Source organism: Lactuca sativa, chromosome 8 (assembly GCF_002870075.4).
Source record: "Lactuca sativa cultivar Salinas chromosome 8, Lsat_Salinas_v11, whole genome shotgun sequence".
Taxonomy (NCBI): domain Eukaryota; kingdom Viridiplantae; phylum Streptophyta; class Magnoliopsida; order Asterales; family Asteraceae; genus Lactuca; species Lactuca sativa.
The window spans coordinates 118,011,859-118,036,023 of NC_056630.2; the positions used below are offsets into that span (position 1 = coordinate 118,011,859).

General features: G+C 35.2%; 1 protein-coding gene and 1 long non-coding RNA gene across 20 annotated transcripts; both read left to right on the forward strand.

Moving 5' to 3' along the window:
- The first annotated feature begins 217 nt into the window (after positions 1-217).
- On the forward strand, positions 218-2,399 carry LOC111882189 (pentatricopeptide repeat-containing protein At4g21065). The gene has a single exon (XM_023878540.3). The coding sequence runs from the start codon at positions 270-272 to the stop codon at positions 2,166-2,168; it is 1,899 nt and encodes a 632-aa protein (XP_023734308.1). The 5' UTR covers positions 218-269; the 3' UTR covers positions 2,169-2,399.
- Positions 2,400-2,987: 588 nt separating this feature from the next.
- On the forward strand, positions 2,988-6,260 carry LOC111882188 (uncharacterized). 19 transcript variants are annotated; one of them, XR_008225904.1, is made up of 11 exons: positions 2,988-3,321; positions 3,431-3,492; positions 3,605-3,787; positions 3,875-3,988; positions 4,094-4,134; positions 4,467-4,544; positions 4,654-4,727; positions 4,832-5,101; positions 5,194-5,221; positions 5,300-5,803; positions 5,907-6,260. It is a non-coding gene; the product is annotated as an uncharacterized LOC111882188 (long non-coding RNA). The 19 variants fall into 19 exon arrangements; XR_008225897.1 differs by having other exon boundaries at positions 2,989-3,321; positions 4,832-5,221; positions 5,300-5,493; positions 5,726-5,826; XR_008225895.1 differs by having other exon boundaries at positions 2,989-3,321; positions 4,832-5,221; positions 5,300-5,493; positions 5,726-5,803.
- The last annotated feature ends 17,905 nt before the right edge of the window (positions 6,261-24,165 follow it).

Below are 24,165 nucleotides of genomic sequence, written 5' to 3' on the forward strand. Positions count from 1 at the left end.
ATAATTAAAAACATATAAAAATATAGAACCGGTTTAACCATCCGATTGAACCGGAAAACGTCACCCGACCGGTTCAATTAAAAACCGGTTTTTAAAACACTAGCTTATTATTGTTAGACCGTAAAAATGATCAATTTAGTAAATAATTTTAATAAAAAAATTAAAAAATACTGAACAAATCTCTGTAACCAATGTTATTGTAGTATTGTTAGCGAGCCTCCATCTTCAAACTCAAACTTTCAAACAAAAACTCTTTTCCGAAAAACTCCATGTTCAAACTCAAACTTCAGAGATTGTTTACTGTTAATCCATCTATTGAAGGTCCAAAGTTTTGCTCTGTTGCTTCTTCCTTACAATTTCTAGATGATGGTGGCCAAACAAACCATCAAATTCATGAGCATAACACCTCAATTCTCAGTACCCAAATTCAACAAACACCATCTATGGACCCGAGATTCTACGTATCCGCCCTAATGAACTGTAAACATTTACAACAGATTAAATCCATTCACGCCCAATTGTCTGTTAATGGCCTACTCAGTGACCTTCTTTTAATTAACAAACTTTTGTATATGTACGTTCGCTACAATTCTCTGGACGATGCCTATAGCCTGTTTGATAAAATGCCTGAAAGAAACCCGGCTTCTTGGAGTGTTATGATCGGAGGATTCGCTAAGGCTGGTAATTATACCAATTGCTTTGAGACGTTTAGGGAGTATATCAAGTCTGGGGAACATCTTGATGTTTACACCCTGCCCTCTGTAATAAGAGTTTGTCGGGATAGAAAAGATTTAAAAATGGGTAGATTGGTTCATCACATCGCGCATAAGTTCGGATTGCATAAGAACACTTTCGTTTGTGTAGCACTTGTTGACATGTACGCAAAATGTGGGATCATAGATGACGCACGGAAGTTGTTCGATATAATGCCAGAGAGAGACCTTACAACATGGACTGTCATGATCGGTGCGTGTGCTGCTAGTGGAAACGCCAACGAGTCTTTGGTCTTATTTGATCAGATGCGAGAATCCGGCTTAGTGCCAGATAAGGTCTCCATGGTGACAATCGTCAACGCTTGTGCAAAATTAGGCGCCATGCATAAAGCCAAACTCATCCATGACCTTATACAAACACAATATCGCTCTCCAGACGTGATTCTAGGAACCGCAATGATAGACATGTACGCAAAATGTGGAAGCATAGATTCTGCACGCCAGGTGTTCGATGAAATGCCACAAAGAAACGTTATAACATGGAGCACAATGATTTCAGCTTATGGGTATCACGGGCAAGGCCAAAAAGCACTCGAATTGTTCCTCATCATGTGCAAAAACAGAATCGCACCAAACAAAATCACCTTTCTTTCACTTCTGTATGCTTGTAGTCACTCCGGTTTAGTCAAAGATGGTCTTCAAATCTTCTCACAGATGCAAGATGAATACTTCATAAAACCAGACGTGAAGCACTACACATGCATGGTTGACCTTTTAGGTCGTGCAGGAAGAATTAATGAAGCATTCACCATGATCAAGAACATGAAAGTTGAAAAAGATGAAGGTTTATGGTCTGCATTTCTTGCAGCTTGTCGTGTTTATAATCAAGTTGAAATGGCACAAAAAGCAGCCGAATCACTTCTTGAAATCAATCCCCACAATCCAAGCCATTGCATCATGCTTTCAAACATATACGCAAAAGCAGCTAAATGGGATGACGTGGCAAAAATCCGTGTTCAAATGAATGGCAAAAACGTAAAAAAGACACCCGGTTTGACATGGGTTGAGGCACATAACACGTTTTATAAATTTAGTAGTGGTGATCGTACTCATTGTGAATCAAACGCTATATATGAGAAACTTGAGGGGTTGATTGGGAAATTAAAAGTTAATGGGTATGTTCCGGATACGGATTTTGTGTTGCATGATGTTAGTGAGGAGGTTAAATTGGGAAATTTGTATGCACATAGTGAGAAACTTGCGATTGCATACGGGCTTATGAGTGTACCCGAGGGAAATCCGATTCGTGTCACGAAAAATCTTAGGGTTTGTGGTGATTGTCACACGTTTATTAAGGTTGTATCGCTTGTTGAAGGGAGGGAGATAATTGTTCGTGATGCGAAGCGGTTTCATCATGTTAGGGAAGGTGTTTGTTCTTGTGGTGACTATTGGTAAAGAATGTCGGTTTTGGTTGTTGATGATAATAGTATTTATGTCTTTTGTAGATATGAGAGATTTAAAGCCATTCCTATTCTAACTTTTTTGGATGGGACAAAGATTTATAGTTTTTGTCCTATTGACGTCACTCTGTTTTGTTTCTGTCAAATACATATGGCAAATATATCACTTGTTTAGGGTTAAATGAAAGAAATATCAATGATTAATATTGGTTTATTTACCATATCATCTTAATTTTGTTTATTCCTAATTATCGTATTGAACTTTGTAAATTCTCATTTTCCAAAAGAAAAAAACTTTGGAAAATCATACCAAATTATACTATGATTAAAATACAAGTAGTTTTGAGTTTTTAGCTACTATAATAAGAAAAACTAATAAAAACACATTGTTATAATTGAATTGAGTAGATTTTACAAAATATGTGTCGGTAAAAAAATTTAAAGCATAATGTTGCAATAGATAGATATCTAGATAAGGTTTCAAAATGTATAAAAGTCTCTCTCTCTCTCTATATATATATATATATATATATATATATATATATATATATATATATATATATATATATTAAAGTTAGACAATGCTAAGGAATAGTGACATGATGCTAACTTGCGTTTGGAATGGTCGGAAGTAAAGTTGATGATTAATTTGGCAGAAATGGTCCTTATCTACAGTAAAGTTCCTAGATGTTTGTCAAAATTGGTCCTCTAATTATAATTGTGCTTATAATTCTGTTTCTTTTCTTTTAAAGGTCACATTTTTGGCATTTTGTATATTTTTGATTGATACGTGTTCTTTCCACCGCCAATCTAAACCAATAGGGATTGGATTGGTGTCGATCAGTTGTACTCTCCCAACAAAAGCGCTGACTCCACCACACCACCGACTTCATATCTGTTCGTTCATTCCGCCTCTTCTTCTGATCTTCCTTACCCACGAATCTGCCAGACCACTTACCCCCACCATCGGACCTTTCATTCTTCTCCGACATCTCTATCGTTATCTCTCACCACCACCATGGCTCAGTTCGATTTAGGAATCGGGGTGTTGTAGTTGGCAGAAGTGGACATGGCTCCGGTTTTTGGGGAATCTTCTGATTCTCGCTTCCATTTATGATGTGTCGTCTCTACTTCCCTGTTTCCTCCGGGTAATCTACCACTATTTTTCCTTCCTGGTTTTCTATATGGATTGGTGCTAACCTGATGCGATGTGTGTCTATTTCTCCACCATTTTCTTAATCATCGCATGTTCTCCAGGTGTAGAGTCCATCGGAAAGCGTCGATTTTCTTTCTTCTTCTCATTCAATCCTCGATTACAGGTTTCCCATGTTTCTTAAATCTTCGATTTTAGGTTTACCGTCTTTCCTCCAATGCCTAGGCTTTGCCTCAAATCTGTTTTCGGCTCATTTTTTATTCTTTTGTTCTAAAAAGGGGATTCAGTTTCTGCTGATGCGTCTCTCCACCGTTGTTCTGATTACCTTCTCTCTAAAATCGTCAATCATGACCATTATCTCTGTTTACGCTCAAACATACGCCCCCACCACGGGATTGATAGTGCTCATCGGCGACCAGCACTTCCCACTTGATCCTTCTGTTCGCTACCCTGGGAAGAAGGTAGGTCTTACTTCAGTTTATCTATATTTCCCATTTCTTTTCTACACCATTTCTGATTCTGAAATCAATTTCTATGTTGACTTGAAGCAAAAATATGCAAAAATCGATTGAAAAGCTTTTCATTTGAAGTTATTTTTTAGTTTTAGATGAAGGAGGTGTGAACTGCAAACAAACTTCAAACGGTGGTGTTGAAAAACAGATGTAAGTCACCATACATGAAGGTGTTTTGTTAAAATTTTAGTATCTTGGTTTGCTGTTTGACTTTCCTTTCTTAATTTCATAAACGTTTGGCTTCATTTTCACCAGGTGAATCATGTTTTAGTGGGCATCTCTACAACGTCAAAAAGGTTAGTTAATTCAATTTATCGAAGAAAAATTGATTCTTGTCTGCTATGAAGTTTCATCATCTCAACTAATTAAAACATCACTCCTTTCCTAATTTCAATAAGTTTATTATGTTAATTAATGCACTTCCATTTTCAATTTGTCATTGTTGATATATGCATTATTCATATTAGAATAAAAATTCATATTGGAATAAAAAGAGTAAAAGTTTATAGCAGCAGAGCATAAATGGAATTAGTTGTTGAAGTTCTGATGCATTTTAATTAATTTTTGGGTTTATCTTTTGTCTAATATCTTCCTTTTGGGTTCATTTTTGTGGATCAAACAATGACAGGAGGCAAATGAAGATGATATGTATTACCAACAGAAAAAAAAACCTACCTTTACTGTTTTCCCATTCATTAGGTTGAGGGTAATTTTGTCAATTTGGATGCTTTACATTTTACATTTATACCGACATATATAAATGTTGTTGTAATATTGTTGAAAAAAATTAAAGAAATACAAATTGTTTGCTCCAGGGAAATTTCATCTTATTTTGGTCTCAATGGAGTACTACAATCACAGAGACATTAAATTGTTTGAAGTTTGAAAGGTCTTTCATTCTTATCTTCCAGTAGACTTTTGTTCGTCATTTCTGAACTTCAGTTTCCGATTCCTTAATTTTTGAATTCGGTTTTTGCTTGGTTGCATTTTCAGAATCTTACCTTCTCCACTGCCATTCCGACACCAATCTTGCAGGTGACTTTTTTTTTTAAAAAAAATTAATGTTGACTTTTGATTTTTGATTTTAGCACCAAAATGACTTCTTCTGTTACTAACCACCATTTGCTTTTTTTTTTTTTTTCAATAAAAATTAATCTCATGCCATATTATGATAACGAGAGGTTGGTTTGTCATTGGAAGACGAAGGAGCAGGCAAGAAGAGCAAGTATAGTGGAAGTATCCTCATGGGCGAAACAAAAAGAGGTATTTTCGGAACATTTGGTTAATATTTAAAAAGGATCGATTATTAGTGAAGCTGCTTAAGGGGTATTTTCGGCAACTTTTGATAATAATAGGCTGCCATGCTCTGATGGAACGTTGCAGGTTAAATTGTGATTATTTTGAAATCTGTTTTTTTTAGTATTTTGGCCAGAAAATTGATTTATGTGCTCTTGATTACAGGGTATTTGGGAATTCGGTGTTTATCTTTTCTATTGGTTTTACTTGGTGCTGTTGGGATTTAATTTGATGTTGCATATGCACTGAATGTTGGATTGAATCCAGGCTTGTGATCTCAGTCAACCAAAATTGTTATCAAAGAGACGAGGGCCATTTCGGTCCGTTTTGGGATTTTACTATTAAAATTGAGTTTTTTGGTAAATCTTATAATCGTTTTTTCTATTCCAGTCTTGGTTCATTTGGAAGTACTCAAAGATTTGAATTGACAATATGATAGATGAATTTTTATTGAATCCTAAGACTAAAAAATATATTTTCAAAAACATAAAGAGATAATTTCTCAATTTATAGTTTGGCTTCAAATATTGGTATTTATATATAGGTAAGTTTTGGATTGGAAGTTTTAGATTTTATTTGACGTGTTTGAAGATATATTTTCAGATAGTGGGAGCTAGCACATTATAGTCGCTCAACTAGTAACCAATTGCGAAAACTAAAAAATCGATGGTTGGTATCAACTTTAATTCTATGTATGATTTTGTATCTCACTAAGTTCTTTTTGCTTTTTTTTTTTTTGGAAATGAATACATTGGTGACTTTTCTTCAACAGAACGTGAACTAAAGCTTCTAAATTTGTTCCACAAGCAAGACAAACGCAATTTTCAGGCATGGAGTTGCAGGAAGTGAAACACCTCTATTTGCTGACATAGTTAATAAGGGTATTATGTAATCTAAATGGACCTGATCTATTATACAAATTCATAGCAGGATTGAAGAACATATCAGATAAAAAAGGCCGCAATATGGACAGAAGCATGGAGTGGATGGTAAATTGTTATTTATTCTTGGATTAGATACAAGAAGTAGCAATGTACCTTCATTGATTTGTTTTTCAGCCATATTAATGCAATTAAGAAAAAGCAATGTAAATTCATTTTCTATAACATAGTTCAACATATTTGATTATTATGCATTTGTAAATTGCCGAATTGTAGGGAATAACAACATACTTTACTGTGGCTACGAAACACCTTCCAACCCCCGCAACGCGGGGGACCCCTTCTAGTTATTTATTATGTTTGGCCTACTTGTGAGCATTAAATCTTGTTATAATATTTGGACCCACATCCGACCCGTAACTGATTCAGATGAAAACTAGATTTTAACATACATTCTTTGGTGGTGAATTGTTTCATTAATTGTGTTTACGTGTAATGGGTGGACTTGTTGACCAAAATCAATCTTGATAAATATTAAACAAGTACGGAACGTGCGAAGTGCATACTTGTTTAAGTTTGGTCAAGATTCAAAGTACACTACTATTTTGGGGCGAAACCCCTAAACGAATGAGGGTCCAAGGATAGTGCCCTTGGAAACGGGGTCCAAGGGGCAGGAATTTGAATTCTTGAAAATAAACCCGATTTTGACTTTGTTTTGACCCTTATAGAAAGAACCCGAATTAGTGAGAATTTTCAGACATAAAACTGTTTTAGTGACAGTTTTTCAAACATAAAACTGTCTTGTGACAGTTTTTTGATGAGAAAGGTACTTAACCATATTTTGGTCATAAATTTGGTACTCAAGAAATTTATACTTCTCATTTTCCGTTCTGTTCTCTCATCGTGCTAATTCTTATCCACTTGAAGATTGAGAATACCACCTAAAAATTCTTCAATCTAAAAGTGATCACATAATTCTTAGAATACCACCTAAAAATTCTTCAATCTAAAAGTGATCACACAATTCTTAGAATTTCAAAGTGCTGTCTTTTACCCCAAATTTCTTACATTCCTGAATCAAGAATATAATCGTATTATAATTGGATTTAGAATTTCAAAGTGCTGTCTTTTACCCCAAATTTCTTACATTCCTGAATCAAGAATATAATCGTATTATAATTGGATTTGCAAAAACTAACTTGAAAACTTAGAATCATAACAGAATATAATCGTATTATAATTGGATTTGCAAAAACTAACTTGAAAACTTAGAATCATAACAGAATATAATCGTATTATAATTGGATTTGCAAAAACTAACTTGAAAACTTAGAATCATAACAGGTTTAGATCCGAATACTTTGATTAAGGTAAATGAAAATAAACCACAATTTCCCCATTCTAGTCGTCATAACCCATGATTTACTAATTGTGCAAGTTTCTACAGAAGTTATAAATTTTACCTTTTTTTTTTTTTTTTTTTTTACTTTTTAATTTTTTTTTATGTTAGTGGTGTAATTATATCATCATAGAGTACAAAACTCGTTTCCAATCGGTGGAAATATGCGTTTGTGCTGAACGGTTATTTAGATGTCGTGAAGCGGAAACAAAATATATTTTTTACTTGAAAGCGAAATTGAAAAAAGTTGAACAAGAAAAAGAAGAAGAAGAAGAAACATGACAAATTTCAATTATTTAGCAAAGACAAATACAATGATGCCTAAACAATGATAAACAATAAATCTAAATAAAATAAGCGTAGACGACAACAACGACCTAAGCGTAACAAGTATAGTATTTTTCCTTTTTGCATTTGTTGTCATACTAAGTGTAAGACCCGTGTATCACCTGAGTTGATTAAAGAATATAAAATATTAAAATGTAAATAATAAGTATTTTTTCAAAATAAAATTTTAAAATAAGAAATGGAAAAACATATTAATTGCAATTTAGTATAATATTTATTACATTTGATACTTTACATATATAAGTATAAGTATTATGTGGATTTTTAATTTTAAAAATTAAAAAAATCATAAATTGACATGTGGATATTATTTATTTAAAAAAAATCACGAAATGACAAGTGCCAAAACTCATTGGAGATTCACATTTGATAAAATTATCTTTATAGTAGATTTTTATTTGTATTTTTATTTATAATCAAATATATATTTGATTGTATTCATGTTTATTTACCAAACGTTTTTAGACCATAAACATTATAAGCATGTATTTTGAGCCCAACAAGAGTAAGCCCAACAGCCCAAGCCTCATAGCAAAACATCAATTTAAATTTAAACTTTAAATCTTATTAGTATTAGAGTAAATTAGACGAATGATCGTTTAGGGTTTGAGTTAATTTGCATGTTTGGTCTTTAATTTGTTTTTTCTTTTAATTCGAAAGTTTCTTACTATTTGTTTTTGTTGTGTGCTTGGGTGTTACCTAAAAAGACTAGTTTGTCCATATTTCTTTTAATTTATTTAAATAAACATACATTCAACCCCATTTCCATCACACTTTACCTTACCTTACCTACCCCACCTTATTTAAATAAATTAAAAAATCAATGGCAAAATAGTATATTCAGGTAAGACAGGGACCAAACGCGGAACAAAAACAAACTGTAGGAATCTTCCGAATTAAAAAAAATAAATAAGAGACCAAATATACAAATTACCGAAAACCATAGGGACCATTCATGTAATTGCTCTTAGTAATCATGTTGAAGACGGCAAAGCAATAAACAAAAAAACAGCAAAAGGAGTTGTTTTTATATCTATTTTATAATAGTTACATTTTATGAATATTTTAAAAAACAATTACAATTTACAAGTATTCTACCCCTTAAAGAAAAAATCAAGACTCTGAGTTTATCTTGTAATTTAATTGCCGATCACATAAAAAAATGGTTTTTGAATAAAATCAAGAACTTTATAAATCAAAATCAAAATGAAAAAAAGACGTTATTAAAAAAACATTTAGATAAAAAAACGTACATTTTTTGTAAATGTTGTAATTATTTAAACCGAATAAATGAGAACCAAAAATGGTCATAATGATATTAAATTGAGAATAAAGAGTTTCACCAAATTTGAGTTTTTGATGCTACAATTCTAGTAAAATCTTTGTAGTTTCATGACTTTTATATGTCATGAAAAGTAAACGGAGTGACTCTCAAGTCTCGACAACTTATTTTCTGTCACTCTGATAATTCTAAGACTAAATACATTGATGATCTTTTGCTGAATTTATTTTAGGGGAGGCCGTTTTCAAAAAAAAAATATATTGATGATTCAAAAGAATTTCAATCGTTAGATCTAGTTGACTAATAACTATCATTTAAGGATAAGTTGAAAACAAGACTTTATGAATACCTACACAAATCGTAATTGAGTCCATTAGTCTCACATGCGTGTACACACACACACACACATATATATATATATATATATATATATATATATATATATATATATATATATATATATATATATATATATATATATATATATATATATATATATATATATATATATATATATATATATATATGAATTATTAATTTATAACCCGTGAAAACTATGGTTATAAATTAATTAAAATTTCATATTAAAAAATCAAAATTATCAATCAATTATTTAAAATAAATTATTACTTAAAAGATATTTTTTAGTTATATAAAATTATAATCATTAATTTAAATAAATACGTGAAGTTATATAACCTTATAACTTGTATTAATTTTATTTTATTTTTTAATCTAGTGTTATTAATTTAATATAATTAGAGTGAAAAATTTTAAAATTTAAAATGGATAATCAATTATTAATTTAATATAATTAGAGTGAAAAATTTAAAATTTGAAATTTGAAACGGATAATTAATAGATTGATAGGTGGCATTATAACTGACATATAATATTAATTAGAAATCGTAATAGTATGACATTTGTCAATAGAAGAATATTTTTTTTATTAGAAAAGAAATAAGAGATTGTTGACTTAATATACAATAAGATAAAGTGAGTTTTTTTTTTCTTACCTTTCACTTTTGTTTATGAGATTGTTAAGACAATTTAAATAGTGAGTTTACATAAGGTTTATTATTATTATTTTTTTTACAAACTTATTGGATGAAATTATTCTTATTGAAGCTAAATTAGATGAGTTTTGTTGAAATAATACTTATGAATGTCAGTTTTCACTTGGAAAGACTATCTAACTTGTGTCGAATTATTAATCATTTATCTTGTCGATATATGAAACTGGTGTTTAAGAAAAATGAATAAAATTAAAGTGGAAGTACCAAAAATGACAAAGTGACAGTCCACACTTGTAATATTAAGACACTTGTAATATTAAGGTAAATTGCATAACACCGACACTATTGTGGGCGTGCTAAATTCTATTGTGGGGACTTATCCCTATTTTGTATTAGGTCTTTATTTAGCCGTTTTTGTTATGTTAACTGTAAATAACTTTCTTATGTATAGCTGTCATTCATTTTCATTGTAATTCACTTTCTTCCTTTTCAATAATAAACTCTAACCATAGTCTCTTTAATAATTTTGTTATCTTTGTTATTAGTTTACATAGGTGTCATCCTTCCTCTATACCTTTGTAATCTTTGGAATGAAGAAACCAAAATGGAGACTATCTAGCATGATCCGTTGTATTCTATTAAGAAGCTTTATCGCATCCGGCGCGAGAAAACCAAACATATTAAATGCAAATGGTATGAACATGTGTTGATTTTCTATATACAATTTCTCATGTTTAGTGACCTTATCTGTAGCAGCTTTTAAAGTAGCCCGTCCCGCCGTGAAACCCCAACCCTCAGCCTACGAGAAGGGATACCCTGTAAGGTCCACACATGTGTGTTTCCCTCCAACTCATCCAAGAATCAAAACGTCAACCAGTCTAAAAATTGATTTTTCTTTTGCTAGATCAATAAAAAATCAAAATATCAGTCGGTAAAAGAGTTAACCTTCTTTATGTAATACATAAATACTCTTATTTTCCTAGCACCTTCCTAGGTTTAAATGAATTTCCGCTTGTTCCAAAAGTAATTTTTTTAAGTATAATAAAGTTGTATTGGTTTAATTTCGTAGAAGCTTGAGTTTCAAGATAATCAGTTATAACATCAATTTAGTATATGCCATAATGCTTTTAGCAACGTAAAAAGCTTAAGAGATACTAATAACAAAAACTTGAATATATAAGCAAATTCAGCTCTTGGAATAAACAATGGGTCATGTTAGTTGAGTTTCTTGCCTCGATTGATGATTGATCTTTGATCAAGTCGTTCGAATCAAGATAGTTTCAGTTTTGACTAGCGACTCTCAAAATCATATGGCAATCATGTGATATTTGATCACATCATATATGTTTCGGTTTCAATTATATTGAGAAAAAAGTCATAATATTAACAGATAATTGAAATAAAATAAAAATTAAATATAAACTTTTTTAAGTTGACTAAATTTGAAACATAAATGTGTAATTTGTAACATACCCCCAACTTGCAGCCAACCAGCCAAGCGACCCAACATGCTTTTACTACGTAGGCGTAGAGTTGAATATTGTTTTTCTTCTTTCCGTTATAAATAAAAATAATTATACGAGATCTAGAGTTTGACTTTTTTATCTTTGACTTTTGAAACATATTTTGAGAAATTGAAAAGATGAGAAATGGACACGTAAGAAAAAGAAGTGGACGGTGATTTTATAATTATTTTAGATTTTTAATATAATATATAACTTCTAATCTATCTGATTCTGATATAAATATAATATTTAACTTGCTATGTGATTTAATAATAATTTTAATAATAATTTTATTGCTAGTGAGATGTCAAAGATACTCTATAAACTTATGTAACTAAATTAACCTTATAATAATTACTAATGGGTAACTAAATAAACCAGGGACTTCTAAAGCTGTGAGCTTTTGACTAACAAGACAGTAAGAAAATATTAGTATATTACTATTATAAACTGGAAAAAAAACAGATATTTACCTGTTTTATTTGGTTTGAATATTAGTCTAGTTTGGTCTGTTTTTGAGCAGAAACCGGTCCATTGTTTTTTAAGAAAAATAATACATTTCAAATTTATAACAACTTGTTTATACTTACATATTTTTAAAGTTAGATAACCTCAAATCTATGTGTGATTCGTAATATAGTTTAGGACCAAACTTATTAAGAATCAAAACCAATCCAAATAGCCCAACTATTAGAGTCTAATCGTTGAAGAGTAAAATTCAAAACAGGAGATCCATGATTCAAATCTTGACACAAGATATTACTAATATTTTATAATTAACTTTCCACATAACATTATCAACCCAACTATAAATCAATACAATTACTGATTTCATTATTTTGTAATTTATTGTTCTAGCCTACTTCAACCAATAGAATAACTAGACAAAAAAATGTTATATTTTAAAACATTAGAAACTGAATTAGTAACGTATGCCCAAGGGCAAACCTTAAGGCGTGATACATGGGACCAATGCCATTTCTTTTTAATCTTTAATGTGATTAATTATGTTTACAAGATTTGTATTTATTATCATTTACCACATATGGTAATGAAATTTAGTTAAACTTTGTAGTATATAAATGAATAGGAAAATTGAATAAACGAACCCTTATAAACGATTTTATTAATAAAAATACTATTTTTTTAAGAAATGACCACTTACTTCGGAATAACGTATTCCCGAGCACGTAAGAACATTTCGGACTTGACTCAGGCAACATACTGTGGAATACGATATTCTGGAGCATTTATTGTTGTTCCGACGCTGTGGGTTGTTGGTAGGCATTAGGTCCGGAATCTAACACCCTGTACATTCCAGACTGAAAAAATGTATTTCAGACTGTACTCCGGAATGGCCGTACATTCCGGAAGTATGTTCCACAATGATAAAATTAGGTTATTTGTGTGTTTATGTTCCATATATTTTCATATATGCAATATATTAGTGTTTTTGATACCTTCATTATACGTTCCAGAATGATATGTATACAAGATTTTTTTGAGTGTTAGTTTCTAGTGGAGGAAAATGACAGCATATCGAAGGTTGCATGTAATATATTGCTCCGAACTACACATGATTTGATGTAGGTATAAACCATGATATTAACTTCTTCGGGTTAATTACGTTAGTTGTTTCCAAGTCCATGTTACACACTAACCCAATCTATTTTTTCAATGTCCTTGATCAAATATAGTTATGCAGATTCTAGACGATGGTGATGTTAGATATTTGATTATTTTCTTAGTTTTGTTAGTAGTATGCCTCCCAACACAATATAATTGTTTGTTATTAGTAACGTTATGGAAAGTGGTATTCATCGATTTGCTGGGGAAATCGTTATGGTGGAAATGAGTCTTCTGGTGCTGGAAGTAACCAAATGTGTAATTTATTACCTATGACAACCAACCATGTTCCTTCTTATAATGACCCTGTAGATGGGGGTAATTATAGGAATAAAGGTAAGACTGTTGCTGATGCTTTTCCTACAGTTGATGTTGATGAATCTTCAAATGATGATGCAAAAATAATGACGTTGGTTGATGATGGTAATATAATTCCACACGGAGAGCCAATTGAACATTTTTAGACTTACACTGAATTTGATGGGGAAGATACTGAAGGTGAAGAGGAGAAATTTGAGCCCTTACAACCCTAAAAATCACAACAGGAAAAGTTCCTTTTTATTTTTCCAATTTTGAAGAAACACAAACCACCCATTGGGTTATGTCTCAACCATTGCCATTGCCCGAACTAACTCAACAAAAACATAAAGGTTCCACATCCCATAATTATAGTATGTGAAGTTATTCTAACTCTTTACAAGTAAAGAACAACTTAAGATACAGTTAGGATTAAAAAGTGTTACTGAAGGTGTACCATCCTGTTTCGGATCGTCTGTAATTTAGGTTTCGTGGGCTGCAACCTGGGCATGAGGAAGCCTTGAGGCTGCAACGAGTTACTAGAAGCGTAGGGCTTCTCGCCACCTTTCCATGGATATGAGGTTCATCAGAAACGGACTTATAGTGAAGAAGCTATGATAGTTTGAAGTTTTGGCAAGTTTAGTCCCTTATTTGAGAAAAGGTGGCAACTGAGTACTCGGGGCGTACGCGTACGTACGCTCAACGTACTCATGTGCGTTTGGAAGCGGAGCCACCTAGTATACTGGGCGTACCAGAGGGTACGCTGGGCGTACTAGGCTCAAGGTGGAAACCCTAAAATGAGGGGTGTGTCTTTATTTAAAGAACATGATGGCCTCATTTTTGGCCACCATTTCCAGCTCTCAACTCTATCAAAACCCTAATTTCCATCCCTTGAGCTTAAGTGGCCATTTGTGAGCTTCTATGTGTTCTTGTGGGATTCTTTGATGGAGAAGGAGCATTGAAGAGAATGAAGTTGGAGTCCAAGCTTTAGATATGAGCTTTTCTGTGGTTGGAGCATCATTTGAAGGTATAAAGCTTAGAGCTTTCTCATCCTTTTTGATTTGTGGATATTATGGTCCATTTTAGGGTTTTTGGTCCCAAAGTGTAACGATCGTTTCCGAGGTATAAATTTATTTAATTCTTCAGTTTATTTATTGGGCTATAACTGAATTGTTATTGTGAGTAGACCTCTTTTTGGGCCGAGGTGTAAGCAGCCCATAAGTCGTACGCGGGGCGTAACCCCTCCTTGTACGCTGGGCGTACTGATTAAATGAAGCGCAGGGAGGCTGAGCGTACGCGCAGCGTACCTTATGGTACGCCCAGCGTACGCGACCAGGTGGCAAACCCTAATTTTGGGGTTTGAGGCATATTTAAACCCCATTATAGCCTCCCATTTGGCCTCCTCACTTATCATTCACTCCAGAGAAACCCTAGTTCGTCCCCTTTGCTCCTTGTTTGTGTGTGTTTGATCTTTGAGCTTATTTTTGTGAAGAAGGAGAAGAAGAGAAGTGGAAGAAGAAGAACTTGAGCACCTTGAGCTCATAGATTTGGGATCATTCCTTCATTTGGAGTTCAAAAGAGGTATAAAGCTTCCAACTTTCCTCTTGTAAGTTTAGATCTAGGAGTTTTTGGAAGTTTGGACCTTTTAGGTCCAAAGGAAGGACCTTTATATTGCAACTTCGTTTTTGGAGCATGGGATTGCTATCCTTGAAGCTCAAGAGTCCCCATAGCAGTAAAGTTTCGATCTTTGTGGCTTATATGGAACCATGCATGAGTTCTAGTTAGTTTTATGGAAGTAGAATGTTATTTGTGGAAGTTTGAGCCTTTATGAGACTTGTAAGCCATCAAGTAAGCAACTTTATGGCTTAAGTCATGGAATAAGCTTAGGATCTGGATTTGTAGCTTCTGGATCGGATTATTAAGCACTTAATGAGATGTTGGCTTAACAGAGTTGTACGCTGGGCGTACAAGGAAGTATGCACCGCGTACAAGCTAGCAGTCGGTATGCTCAGCGTACCTTGGTGTACGCTCCGCGTACGCTACCAGTTTGGGCTTCGAGTGTTGGGCCTTGGTGTAGGCTGGGTTTTAGGCTTAGGGTCCTTGGGCCTTTATGCCCCATCAGACTTCAGTTGCTAAGGACCAAGGATTTAGTATTGGTCTTGAGTAAGGCCCAATAAAAGGGTTCTAGGCCCAATATAGCAAATTGGGCCATTAATGGGCCTATAGTGGGGCCATAGATGGACTTAGAAGGAATTAAGGATTTGGGCTGTGACATCCCCATTTTCACGGCCAGAAAAGACCGATTTTGTCTATGCTTTATAAAAATCAGAGTACTTCATTTCATAAAAATGTTGCGGAATTTGTTCCCAGAAAAACATGGTAAATACGTTATTAAAACATTTTCGAAGAAACATATTTATTTCATTTTAAAACGTTTGGGATGTCATCGTTAATATAGAAACATAAGCATAAACAGAACTTACAATTATTTACACTAGTGATCTACATCTCTTTAAATCTCTCAGTGTAATGTCACTTCATATCAACACCTGTGATATAAATAAACTGAGTAGGTCAGGTTGGGAAACCTGGTGAGCACATAGGGTTTTCAACCCACAATAATATAATAATTATTTTTAAACATCAAACAATCAACCCAATTACCCATTCCCGTTATCCTCACATTACGTCCCTAAAACATCTAACACAAGGGACCTAGTCAAAGGACTATCATTGGGATGGACACGATTGCCAAGGGGATTCCTTGGCAATGAAAGTCCTAAAGGCAACCATATGGGGGATGGAGTACACCTGGTGAGCACACAGTTCACACAATTCGAATAAACACACAGTTCAAATAAACACACCGTTCGAATAAACACCTACAGGTTGCGAGCCTGCTAGTGTTCCACTAGACTGTCTAGAATAGTCAGTGGTCGTCATCTATACTCCGCTAGATGACTAGATCATCAAGAACAACTATAACGAGGCCTCTCATTATTTTATTTTGTCACACAGCAACTATTACATCTACCCATGTTTTACCCAACACATTTTGTAGATATAAAATACATATACAGTTTAAATCATTGAAAACATGTATAAATCGTTCATCCAACATAGATAGCAAGTATACATATAATATACACACACAGCACGTAATTTATATAAAATACTTCATATCTATGTGTAAGCTGAAAGTAACTATGCACTCACCTGAGTAGGTGGTGACTCGGCGCTTGGACAACACTTCGTTACTCTTAACACACTTTTCCTTCGGCAAAACCTAGTATCATTGCCACTAGGGTTTAGTCTAATATTCACCGCGACTAATTAGTAGTCTAGCTATTATTACTATTATATAAGCGTTAAAAGATACTTATATAACCCATAATAATAGCCCAAGTACTTATTATAAGGTCCTAAAAACATTACTATATTAAAACATAAGCTAAACTAAAGATAGGTTAGGCGTAGCTCACTTACAACGGGTTTTCTTGAAAACCGGGCTTCGCTGGAGCAGCATTCCCGAGCCGAAAGGCTCTTTTCTCGAGACTCCCGGAGCCTCGGGGCTTCCTTCGGGTGCTAGGGGGTTTACCTAGGCTTTTAGGGGGGTTAGGGAGGCTAGAGAGAGAAACTAGAGAGAGAAAGTGAGTTTGGGAAGGTGTGAAGAATGAGGGAACCCGACACCTCTATTTATAGGGGTGCTGACTGGCCTACTCGCCGAGTAGGGGGACCTACTCGCCGAGTTGGTCCATGTGGTGGCCTTCTGGTGGTGCCACGTGTCCAATTATGGTGGTGCCACGTCACCCCCTATCGCGTATCAGCCTTCGAACTTAGAAAAATCATAACTCTCGCATACGAGCTCCGTTTTCGACGTTCTTTATAACCACGCGTAGGTAAAATCAAGATCTACAACTTTCATTTAGACTCCGTCGGCAAATTCTCGACCGATCTCAAATTTAATAGTAGGAGGCGTTTAGACTGTTAAATGACCGCGAAGAATTCGTAACTCCGTTTTCGTCCATCTTTTTACCATTGAGTTCCTATTAATGAGATCTTCAACTCTCATTTAGGTCGCATAAGCCAAAAACCGCTCGAACTAAAATTCGAGTTTCAGGCCGTGCACTGCTAAGCTGAATCTTAGAAAAATCATAACTTCCTCATACGAAGTCAGATTTGAGCGTTCTTTTTATCGACGCTCTTAGTTTAACATATTCTACAACTTTCGTTTAGATTTCTAAGGCTAAATCTCGCTCTATCGTAAATTCATTATTTACGCTTCCCGGTGCCGTGCCGGTTTTGCCGTAAAACTTCGACGGACCATAACTTCTTCGTTATAACTCGGATTTCGGCGTTCTTTATATGTACAGAAACCTTGTGACATATTCCACAACTTGGTTAATATTATTTATTCTAAATAATCTTTTGTCAAAAAGTCATTTTCGACCCCTATTGCCTCTAATTTGACTAGCCCGGATCTGCGGGCGTTACATGGGCCATGTTTGTGTCCCACACCATAGTAGGGGTAAAATGGTCATTTTACCCATAGAGGAATCCCTATTATGATTTAGTATTTTATTTCCCATGATAGCTGGGAAGCAGCCGGAGCAGCAGTCAGGGATTTCTCATTCAGGAGTTCAGCAGTCAGCATCACGAGGTGAGTTTCCTTCCAGTAGGAATGGGTCTAAGGCCACAATGCTGGCTCGTTTAATTAGTAGTAGTTTCCGGACCTCGGTCCGATGCAGTAGTTAGAATGTTTGATGCCTTCGTGGCTCAGACAGTGTTTATGTGTTATGTGTTCCGGGCTACGACCTGATGTAGTATGCAATTTATGTGTTCATGCTAGTTGATATGTTTATGCTATGCTATGTTATGCTCAGATAGTTTATGGACTTCGGTCCGATGCAGTTAGTTCCGGACTTCGGTCCGATGCAGGGGACAGGGTCCCAGTCAGTTCCAGACTTCAGTCCGATGTAGTTAGTTCCGAACATCGGTCCAATGCAAAGGGCAAGGCCCTGGTTAGTTCCGGACTTCGGTCCGATGCAGTTTTCGGACTTCAGTCCGATGAAGTGGGCAAGGCCCAGTATGCGTTATATGATATTGTATGGTATGTGGTAGTTTGTGGGAGCTCACTAAGCTTTGTGCTTACAGTTTCAGTTTTGGTTTCAGGTACTTCCGCAAGTAAAGGGAAGAGATCGGGTTGATGGCATCGCACACACTACAACTTCAGTTTGTCCTGGGAGTTGTTTTAGCTTTTCATAGATGTGATTTGACATAGTCTTGATACAGTTTTCTCGTGATACTTTGCTATGATTTTGGGATATTGACGTATGGGTTTATTTTATGATATTGACATGATGTTTTTAGTAATTATCAAAAAGAAAATTTTGGGTCGTATTTTGGGATGTTACACAAAGCTTGAAGCTTTATGAGTTGTTGAACTCCAAAGCCTAATATTTGTCCCTTTGAGTGTTTTTAATGGAGTGAATTCATAAAAATGAGGTCTTGGATGTTAAAACCACCCTATGCATGAGATATGAGCATTTTTAGGAGTGAAGAGTGAGAGTTTTTGTGTTTGGGACTTCATTAGCCATGTAAAGGCTTAAAGTCATGAACTTTATGGAGTATGAGCCTTCAGGGAGTCCAAATATGAGAGTATAGCTATGGTCTTAACGGGTTAAGACCAAGAGAGTGGGAATAGCAAGTCTCGACATACGCCAAGCGTAATTCTAGTATGCCCCATGTACTGATCAAGTGTCCTCGATCAGGATTCGTGTGTACGCTGAGCGTACCAAGGGAGGTATGCCCCATGTAATCTTGTTGTGGGCTTTTTGGGCTAAATCTCACATTGGGCCTGAATTTTGGGCTTACTGTGCTGTAGATTTTGATAAGAGAAATATATGTATATGTCTTGGGCCTTTGTGTTGGGCTTGCCATTTGGACTTAAGTTTAACAATTAGGCCTTGGGAGAGCCCGTTTAGTATTGGGCCTTGGTGGGCCCAATGGGCTTGGGTTATTTATGGGTCATGGAGTAGTTATCTTTGGACGTAATGAGTGAGGGTTTGGTCTTAGATCTTAATTGGGTTAATTGTGGGTTTTGGCTCAGTGTTAGAGGCCGGTGTGCAACAACAACATTATAGGAGCTGTTCATCATCCGAGGTGAGTCTTCTCACTATACATACCTGAGTGGTACTACTGTGTGACCGGAGGGTCTTAATTGATTTATGCGATATTATGCATTTTTCTTTGTGATATATGCTATATTATTATGTGCATTTTGAGATCGGACTGGGAGGTCCAACCCGAGTTGTGAGACCGGAGGGTCCTCACTAAGATACATGACTAGAGGGTTCAACTCGAGCTGTGAGACCGGAGGTGCTCACCGAGACTGTGACAACCTGAAATTTATCCCGTCACAGTAAACCCTTTTCCGCTAATAAAACTCGTTTTATTAAATTGTTCCATTAACCTTTTGGATTAGGTTAATTAAATTGGGACTATTATTATGACTTCATGAGTGTCCAAACGAGTTAGAAAAACGTGAAACATCCTCGGTATCCCTTTGAAAAGTTTTTAGATTACGACCACGTCGAGTTACGACCACTTAATCGGGTACGACCATAAGCCCCGTTTAACATCGGTATCGGGTAGTTTTCCTCCGGGCCACAAACTCAAACCCCTATATAAAGGTGAGTGGACCTCCATTTGAAACTTTTCCATAACACACTCTCTCTACTCTCTCTCTCTACAAGCCAATTTTCATCCAAAAACACCTATTTCAAGCTCCAAACTTGTAAATAATCTATCATAGCTTGTTGTTTAGCTTGTTTAGCATGAAAATTCGTGTTTAAATCATCCAAAAGCCTCAAACTCGTGTGTTTAAGGCCCAAGACCACTCTTGGACCATAAACACCCATAAGTGGGGTTTTGAAGCCCCAAAACCCTCCCAAATCACTCCTAGTGCTTAGCTATGACTTAGGGACTTGCATGTACAAGTTTGGAACACCAAAAACTTGTCATTTGGGGAGTAAACATGAGTATATGGCCCAAGAACATTCTTGGACCGTTAACACCATTTAAGGTGTTAAATTGCCTCTTAAACACCTCCTATGGCTTGGGTTAATGTCTAGAATCAACCACCATTGAAGTAGGGACCTTAAACATTGAAGAAACCATGACTATAAGAGATTACGACCGTAAATCCCCCAAGGATTGGTCCCTGGGCCGTAAACTCCCTTAAGGAGGTCAAATGATGCTCTAACTCCCCCTATGGCTTGGAATAATGCATAGAACCTTGTATTCTTTCATATAAGACCTTAAATCATGAATTGAAGGGCCAAGTGAGAGTTTACGACCGTAAACTCTATATTTACAGTCGTGAACTCCCTTAAATGGTTCATTTGAAGCCTTAGCCACTTCCTATGCCCTAGAATTGAACCTAGCCTAATTCCACAAGTGTTATAAGACCTTTGAGCAACCAAGAACACACCACCCATGAGTTTATGGCCGTAAACTCATGGGGATATGGTCATTGGGCCGAAATCTCCTCTAAGAGTTTAATCTCAAAGAGTAAACTCCCTAACTAGGCCATACACCCCCTTATTGCAACCCAATAACTAATTATATGTAAACACATGTCTTCATATGTTACTAGGTCATTAAGTGTGTTCAAGTCTTTACTTGACACCGAGCACTCAACCGACACCTCCATCCGATCCACTCGCAGCAGGTGAGTTCATACCCCTGAAATAACCTTTTAAATGATTTTAACTGCTTTTATAGGGGGGGGGGGAATACAAGTTGAACTGTACAGTTATTAGATAAATCACATGTGATTAATAACTGTATACTTTTGCATGTTAGACTGTTTTATCCAGCTTAATATTTCCAAATCATGTTTTCAAATCTTGTTAAAGTATGAATATCCCTTTTTAGATCATTAAAGGTTATCTATAGTTTTTCAAAGATTGGTTACTAAAGAGACATCCAGTCGTAATTTCTTATTAAAAGGTTTTCCAAAGGTTTTCTTCACTTAAACTGTTTTATAAAAAAATCATTTTCAAAGCTGTTTATGAAAGGGTTTTCAAAGGATTTCCAAAGGTTTTCATAACTTGTTTTACAAAATTACATCAAGTCATAAATTTCTTAAGTGTAAAGGTTTTCCAAAGGTTTTACCAGAGTTTTCTTCTATGCTTTTATTTCGTTAAATGCATGCCTATATTTGTATAGTTATATAAATAATGTTTAAAGGACTTAGGAAGGCTAGTTCGCCCTATTTCCTTTTCCTCGTTGGGATGTGGTCTGGTGGGTATCGGTTATCCGTCCGAAGGTCGTTTAAACATTAATTATATATCATGTATACATGTATGGACATAAAAGCTCTCTCTCTCTCTCTCTCTCAGCCAATTCATCGCCTTGAGTAGTACAGGCATCCTTCTATTATTCATGTTTCTGGAACCCTAGTAACTATTATAGGAATAGTTAGGAGAATCTATCTCTCTCTCTCTCTCTAACTCTCCCTCTATCTCTCACTCTATCTCTTTCTCTCTCTCTCTCTCTCTCTCTCTCTCTCTTTTACTTTAGAATGTGACACACTATTTCCCTTTACGACACTTCATTGCGCCAACGCCATGTAACCAGAGTCTCCGGGAAGGAAAGCGAACATCATGTGTATAGATCTATATGGGACTGACACTCCCACACCCAGACTACTAGCTACAGTCCGTGCCGGTAAGGCCCATGGGTGACATAATGCCACTACCTCTACGCGTGACCTGTAGGGTCATCAGATACTCTATCGTCGATCAACATGGTTACATACGAGCTCACATTCACCCTTTATTTTAGACTTTGCTAGCTGTATCGTTCACTCGATACTGTCTGGAGTCTGGTTTTTCTTTGTTTTAGACTTTTCTAGCTGTATCGTTCACTCGATACTGTCTGGAGTCTATGTTTACTTGTTTTAGACTTTGCTAGCTGTATCGTTCATTCGATACTATCTGGAGTCTGTGCTTCCTTTTGTTAGACTGAGCCAGGCGTATCATTCATTCGGTACTCTCCTGGAGTCTATGTTTTCTTTTGTTTTAGTCAGCAGTGTTACTGCTGAGGTATATATTATTTTCCCCTAGTATTTTCACTTGTGATTTTCTCATTATTCTTTTAAAGTCAATTCTGTATTTTGGTAATGATTGTAATTTGGGGAAAACTACTCCTTAAAACATAAATCTGTCGGGTCTTGGTAGAAGACTGCTTTTATTTAGAAAATATAGGATTTTCTGGAAAGGACGCTAATACACCATAGATTCTAAGCTACTATCTTTCATAAAGTTATTTTGATTAAAAATGTGTGTTTATACAAATGACACTAAATACTTATGAACTCACCAGCATTATAAAAATGTTGATACTCGCTTTGAAAATAACTTGTATTCTCAGGTCATCGATAGACAGGTACATCCCGGGAGCTTTTGCAGAGACAACCTAGTACCGAGCTGCATCTATATTATTCCTTGTATTACTTTGATTTTGCTGTGAAGTGTAACCTATGTAAAATTATTACTATTAATGCAATGGTTGTTGTACTTTGATTACTATACTGCATATGTTGTGATACTTGACATGACGTCAACCACCCCAGAACGTTTCCACCGTTTCGGTTTTGGGGTGTGACAGAGACACATGACCAGAGGGTCTACACCGAGCTATAGCCATGAGAGGCTTATTATTTGTGTATGTGGTATTTTGGGGAACTCACTAAGCTTCATTCTTACCATGTTATGTGATATGTGTTTCAGGTACTTCTCATTCGCGGGAAGGTGCCGACTTGATTGTACACACGAGATGGAGTTATGTTTGAGGATCTTGGATTTTTATTCAACCATTATGGATATGTGTTTTGATAAATTAATACTTTGGGGTTTTTGTGAAATGTGTTAATGAGAATTATGTGACTTAAAAATGAAAAATTTGTTTGAAAATTTATGGTGTTACAGAAGGCTTCTAATATAAAGTGAAAAATTCCACAAAAGACATGTTTGAAGCTGTTTGCTTTATAGATAATTGTTATCATAGTATCGGTGGAGCGTGTGTGGTTAACCGGCACATCGATTGAGGGGTAAATATTAAGGGTACCAAGTATATTTGCATGGTTATTCACACCTTGTTTTGTGATCCTCGACATCCCAGTCACAAAACCTGAAGGGAACACTTGAGATTGAAACATGCCTTTGAAAAGTTCAATGAATCTCAAAAGAATCTTGGAGTTTCAAATCCAATTAAAACCTAATAATACATTTCATTTATCTTGGTGAAAATTGGTGAATCGTCATTCATCTACCTTCAAATATTTTATAGCTTGGATTACGACATCCCTCTTCCACGTTATAAAATAGTTCGCTAGGTCCTAGCCTTAATATTTCATAGTGGGTGTTATATTAAGGACTTTAGATCAACTATCTTGAATATCTCTGAAAAATATGTCTGGTTCAGACATCTATGATCCTCCCAAATCTCTTGGAACTTCACTTCCTCCACCTCCTCCAATTATTCTCCCTAACCCACAAGTTCAAGGTCACTCAAGCCCTATTGGCAAGTAAGGTCTATGTGTGATTGCATCTTGGATATGAAGTCACATATTGACAAGCCGGGAGAGTTGGGTGTCAAACTCTTGAGAAA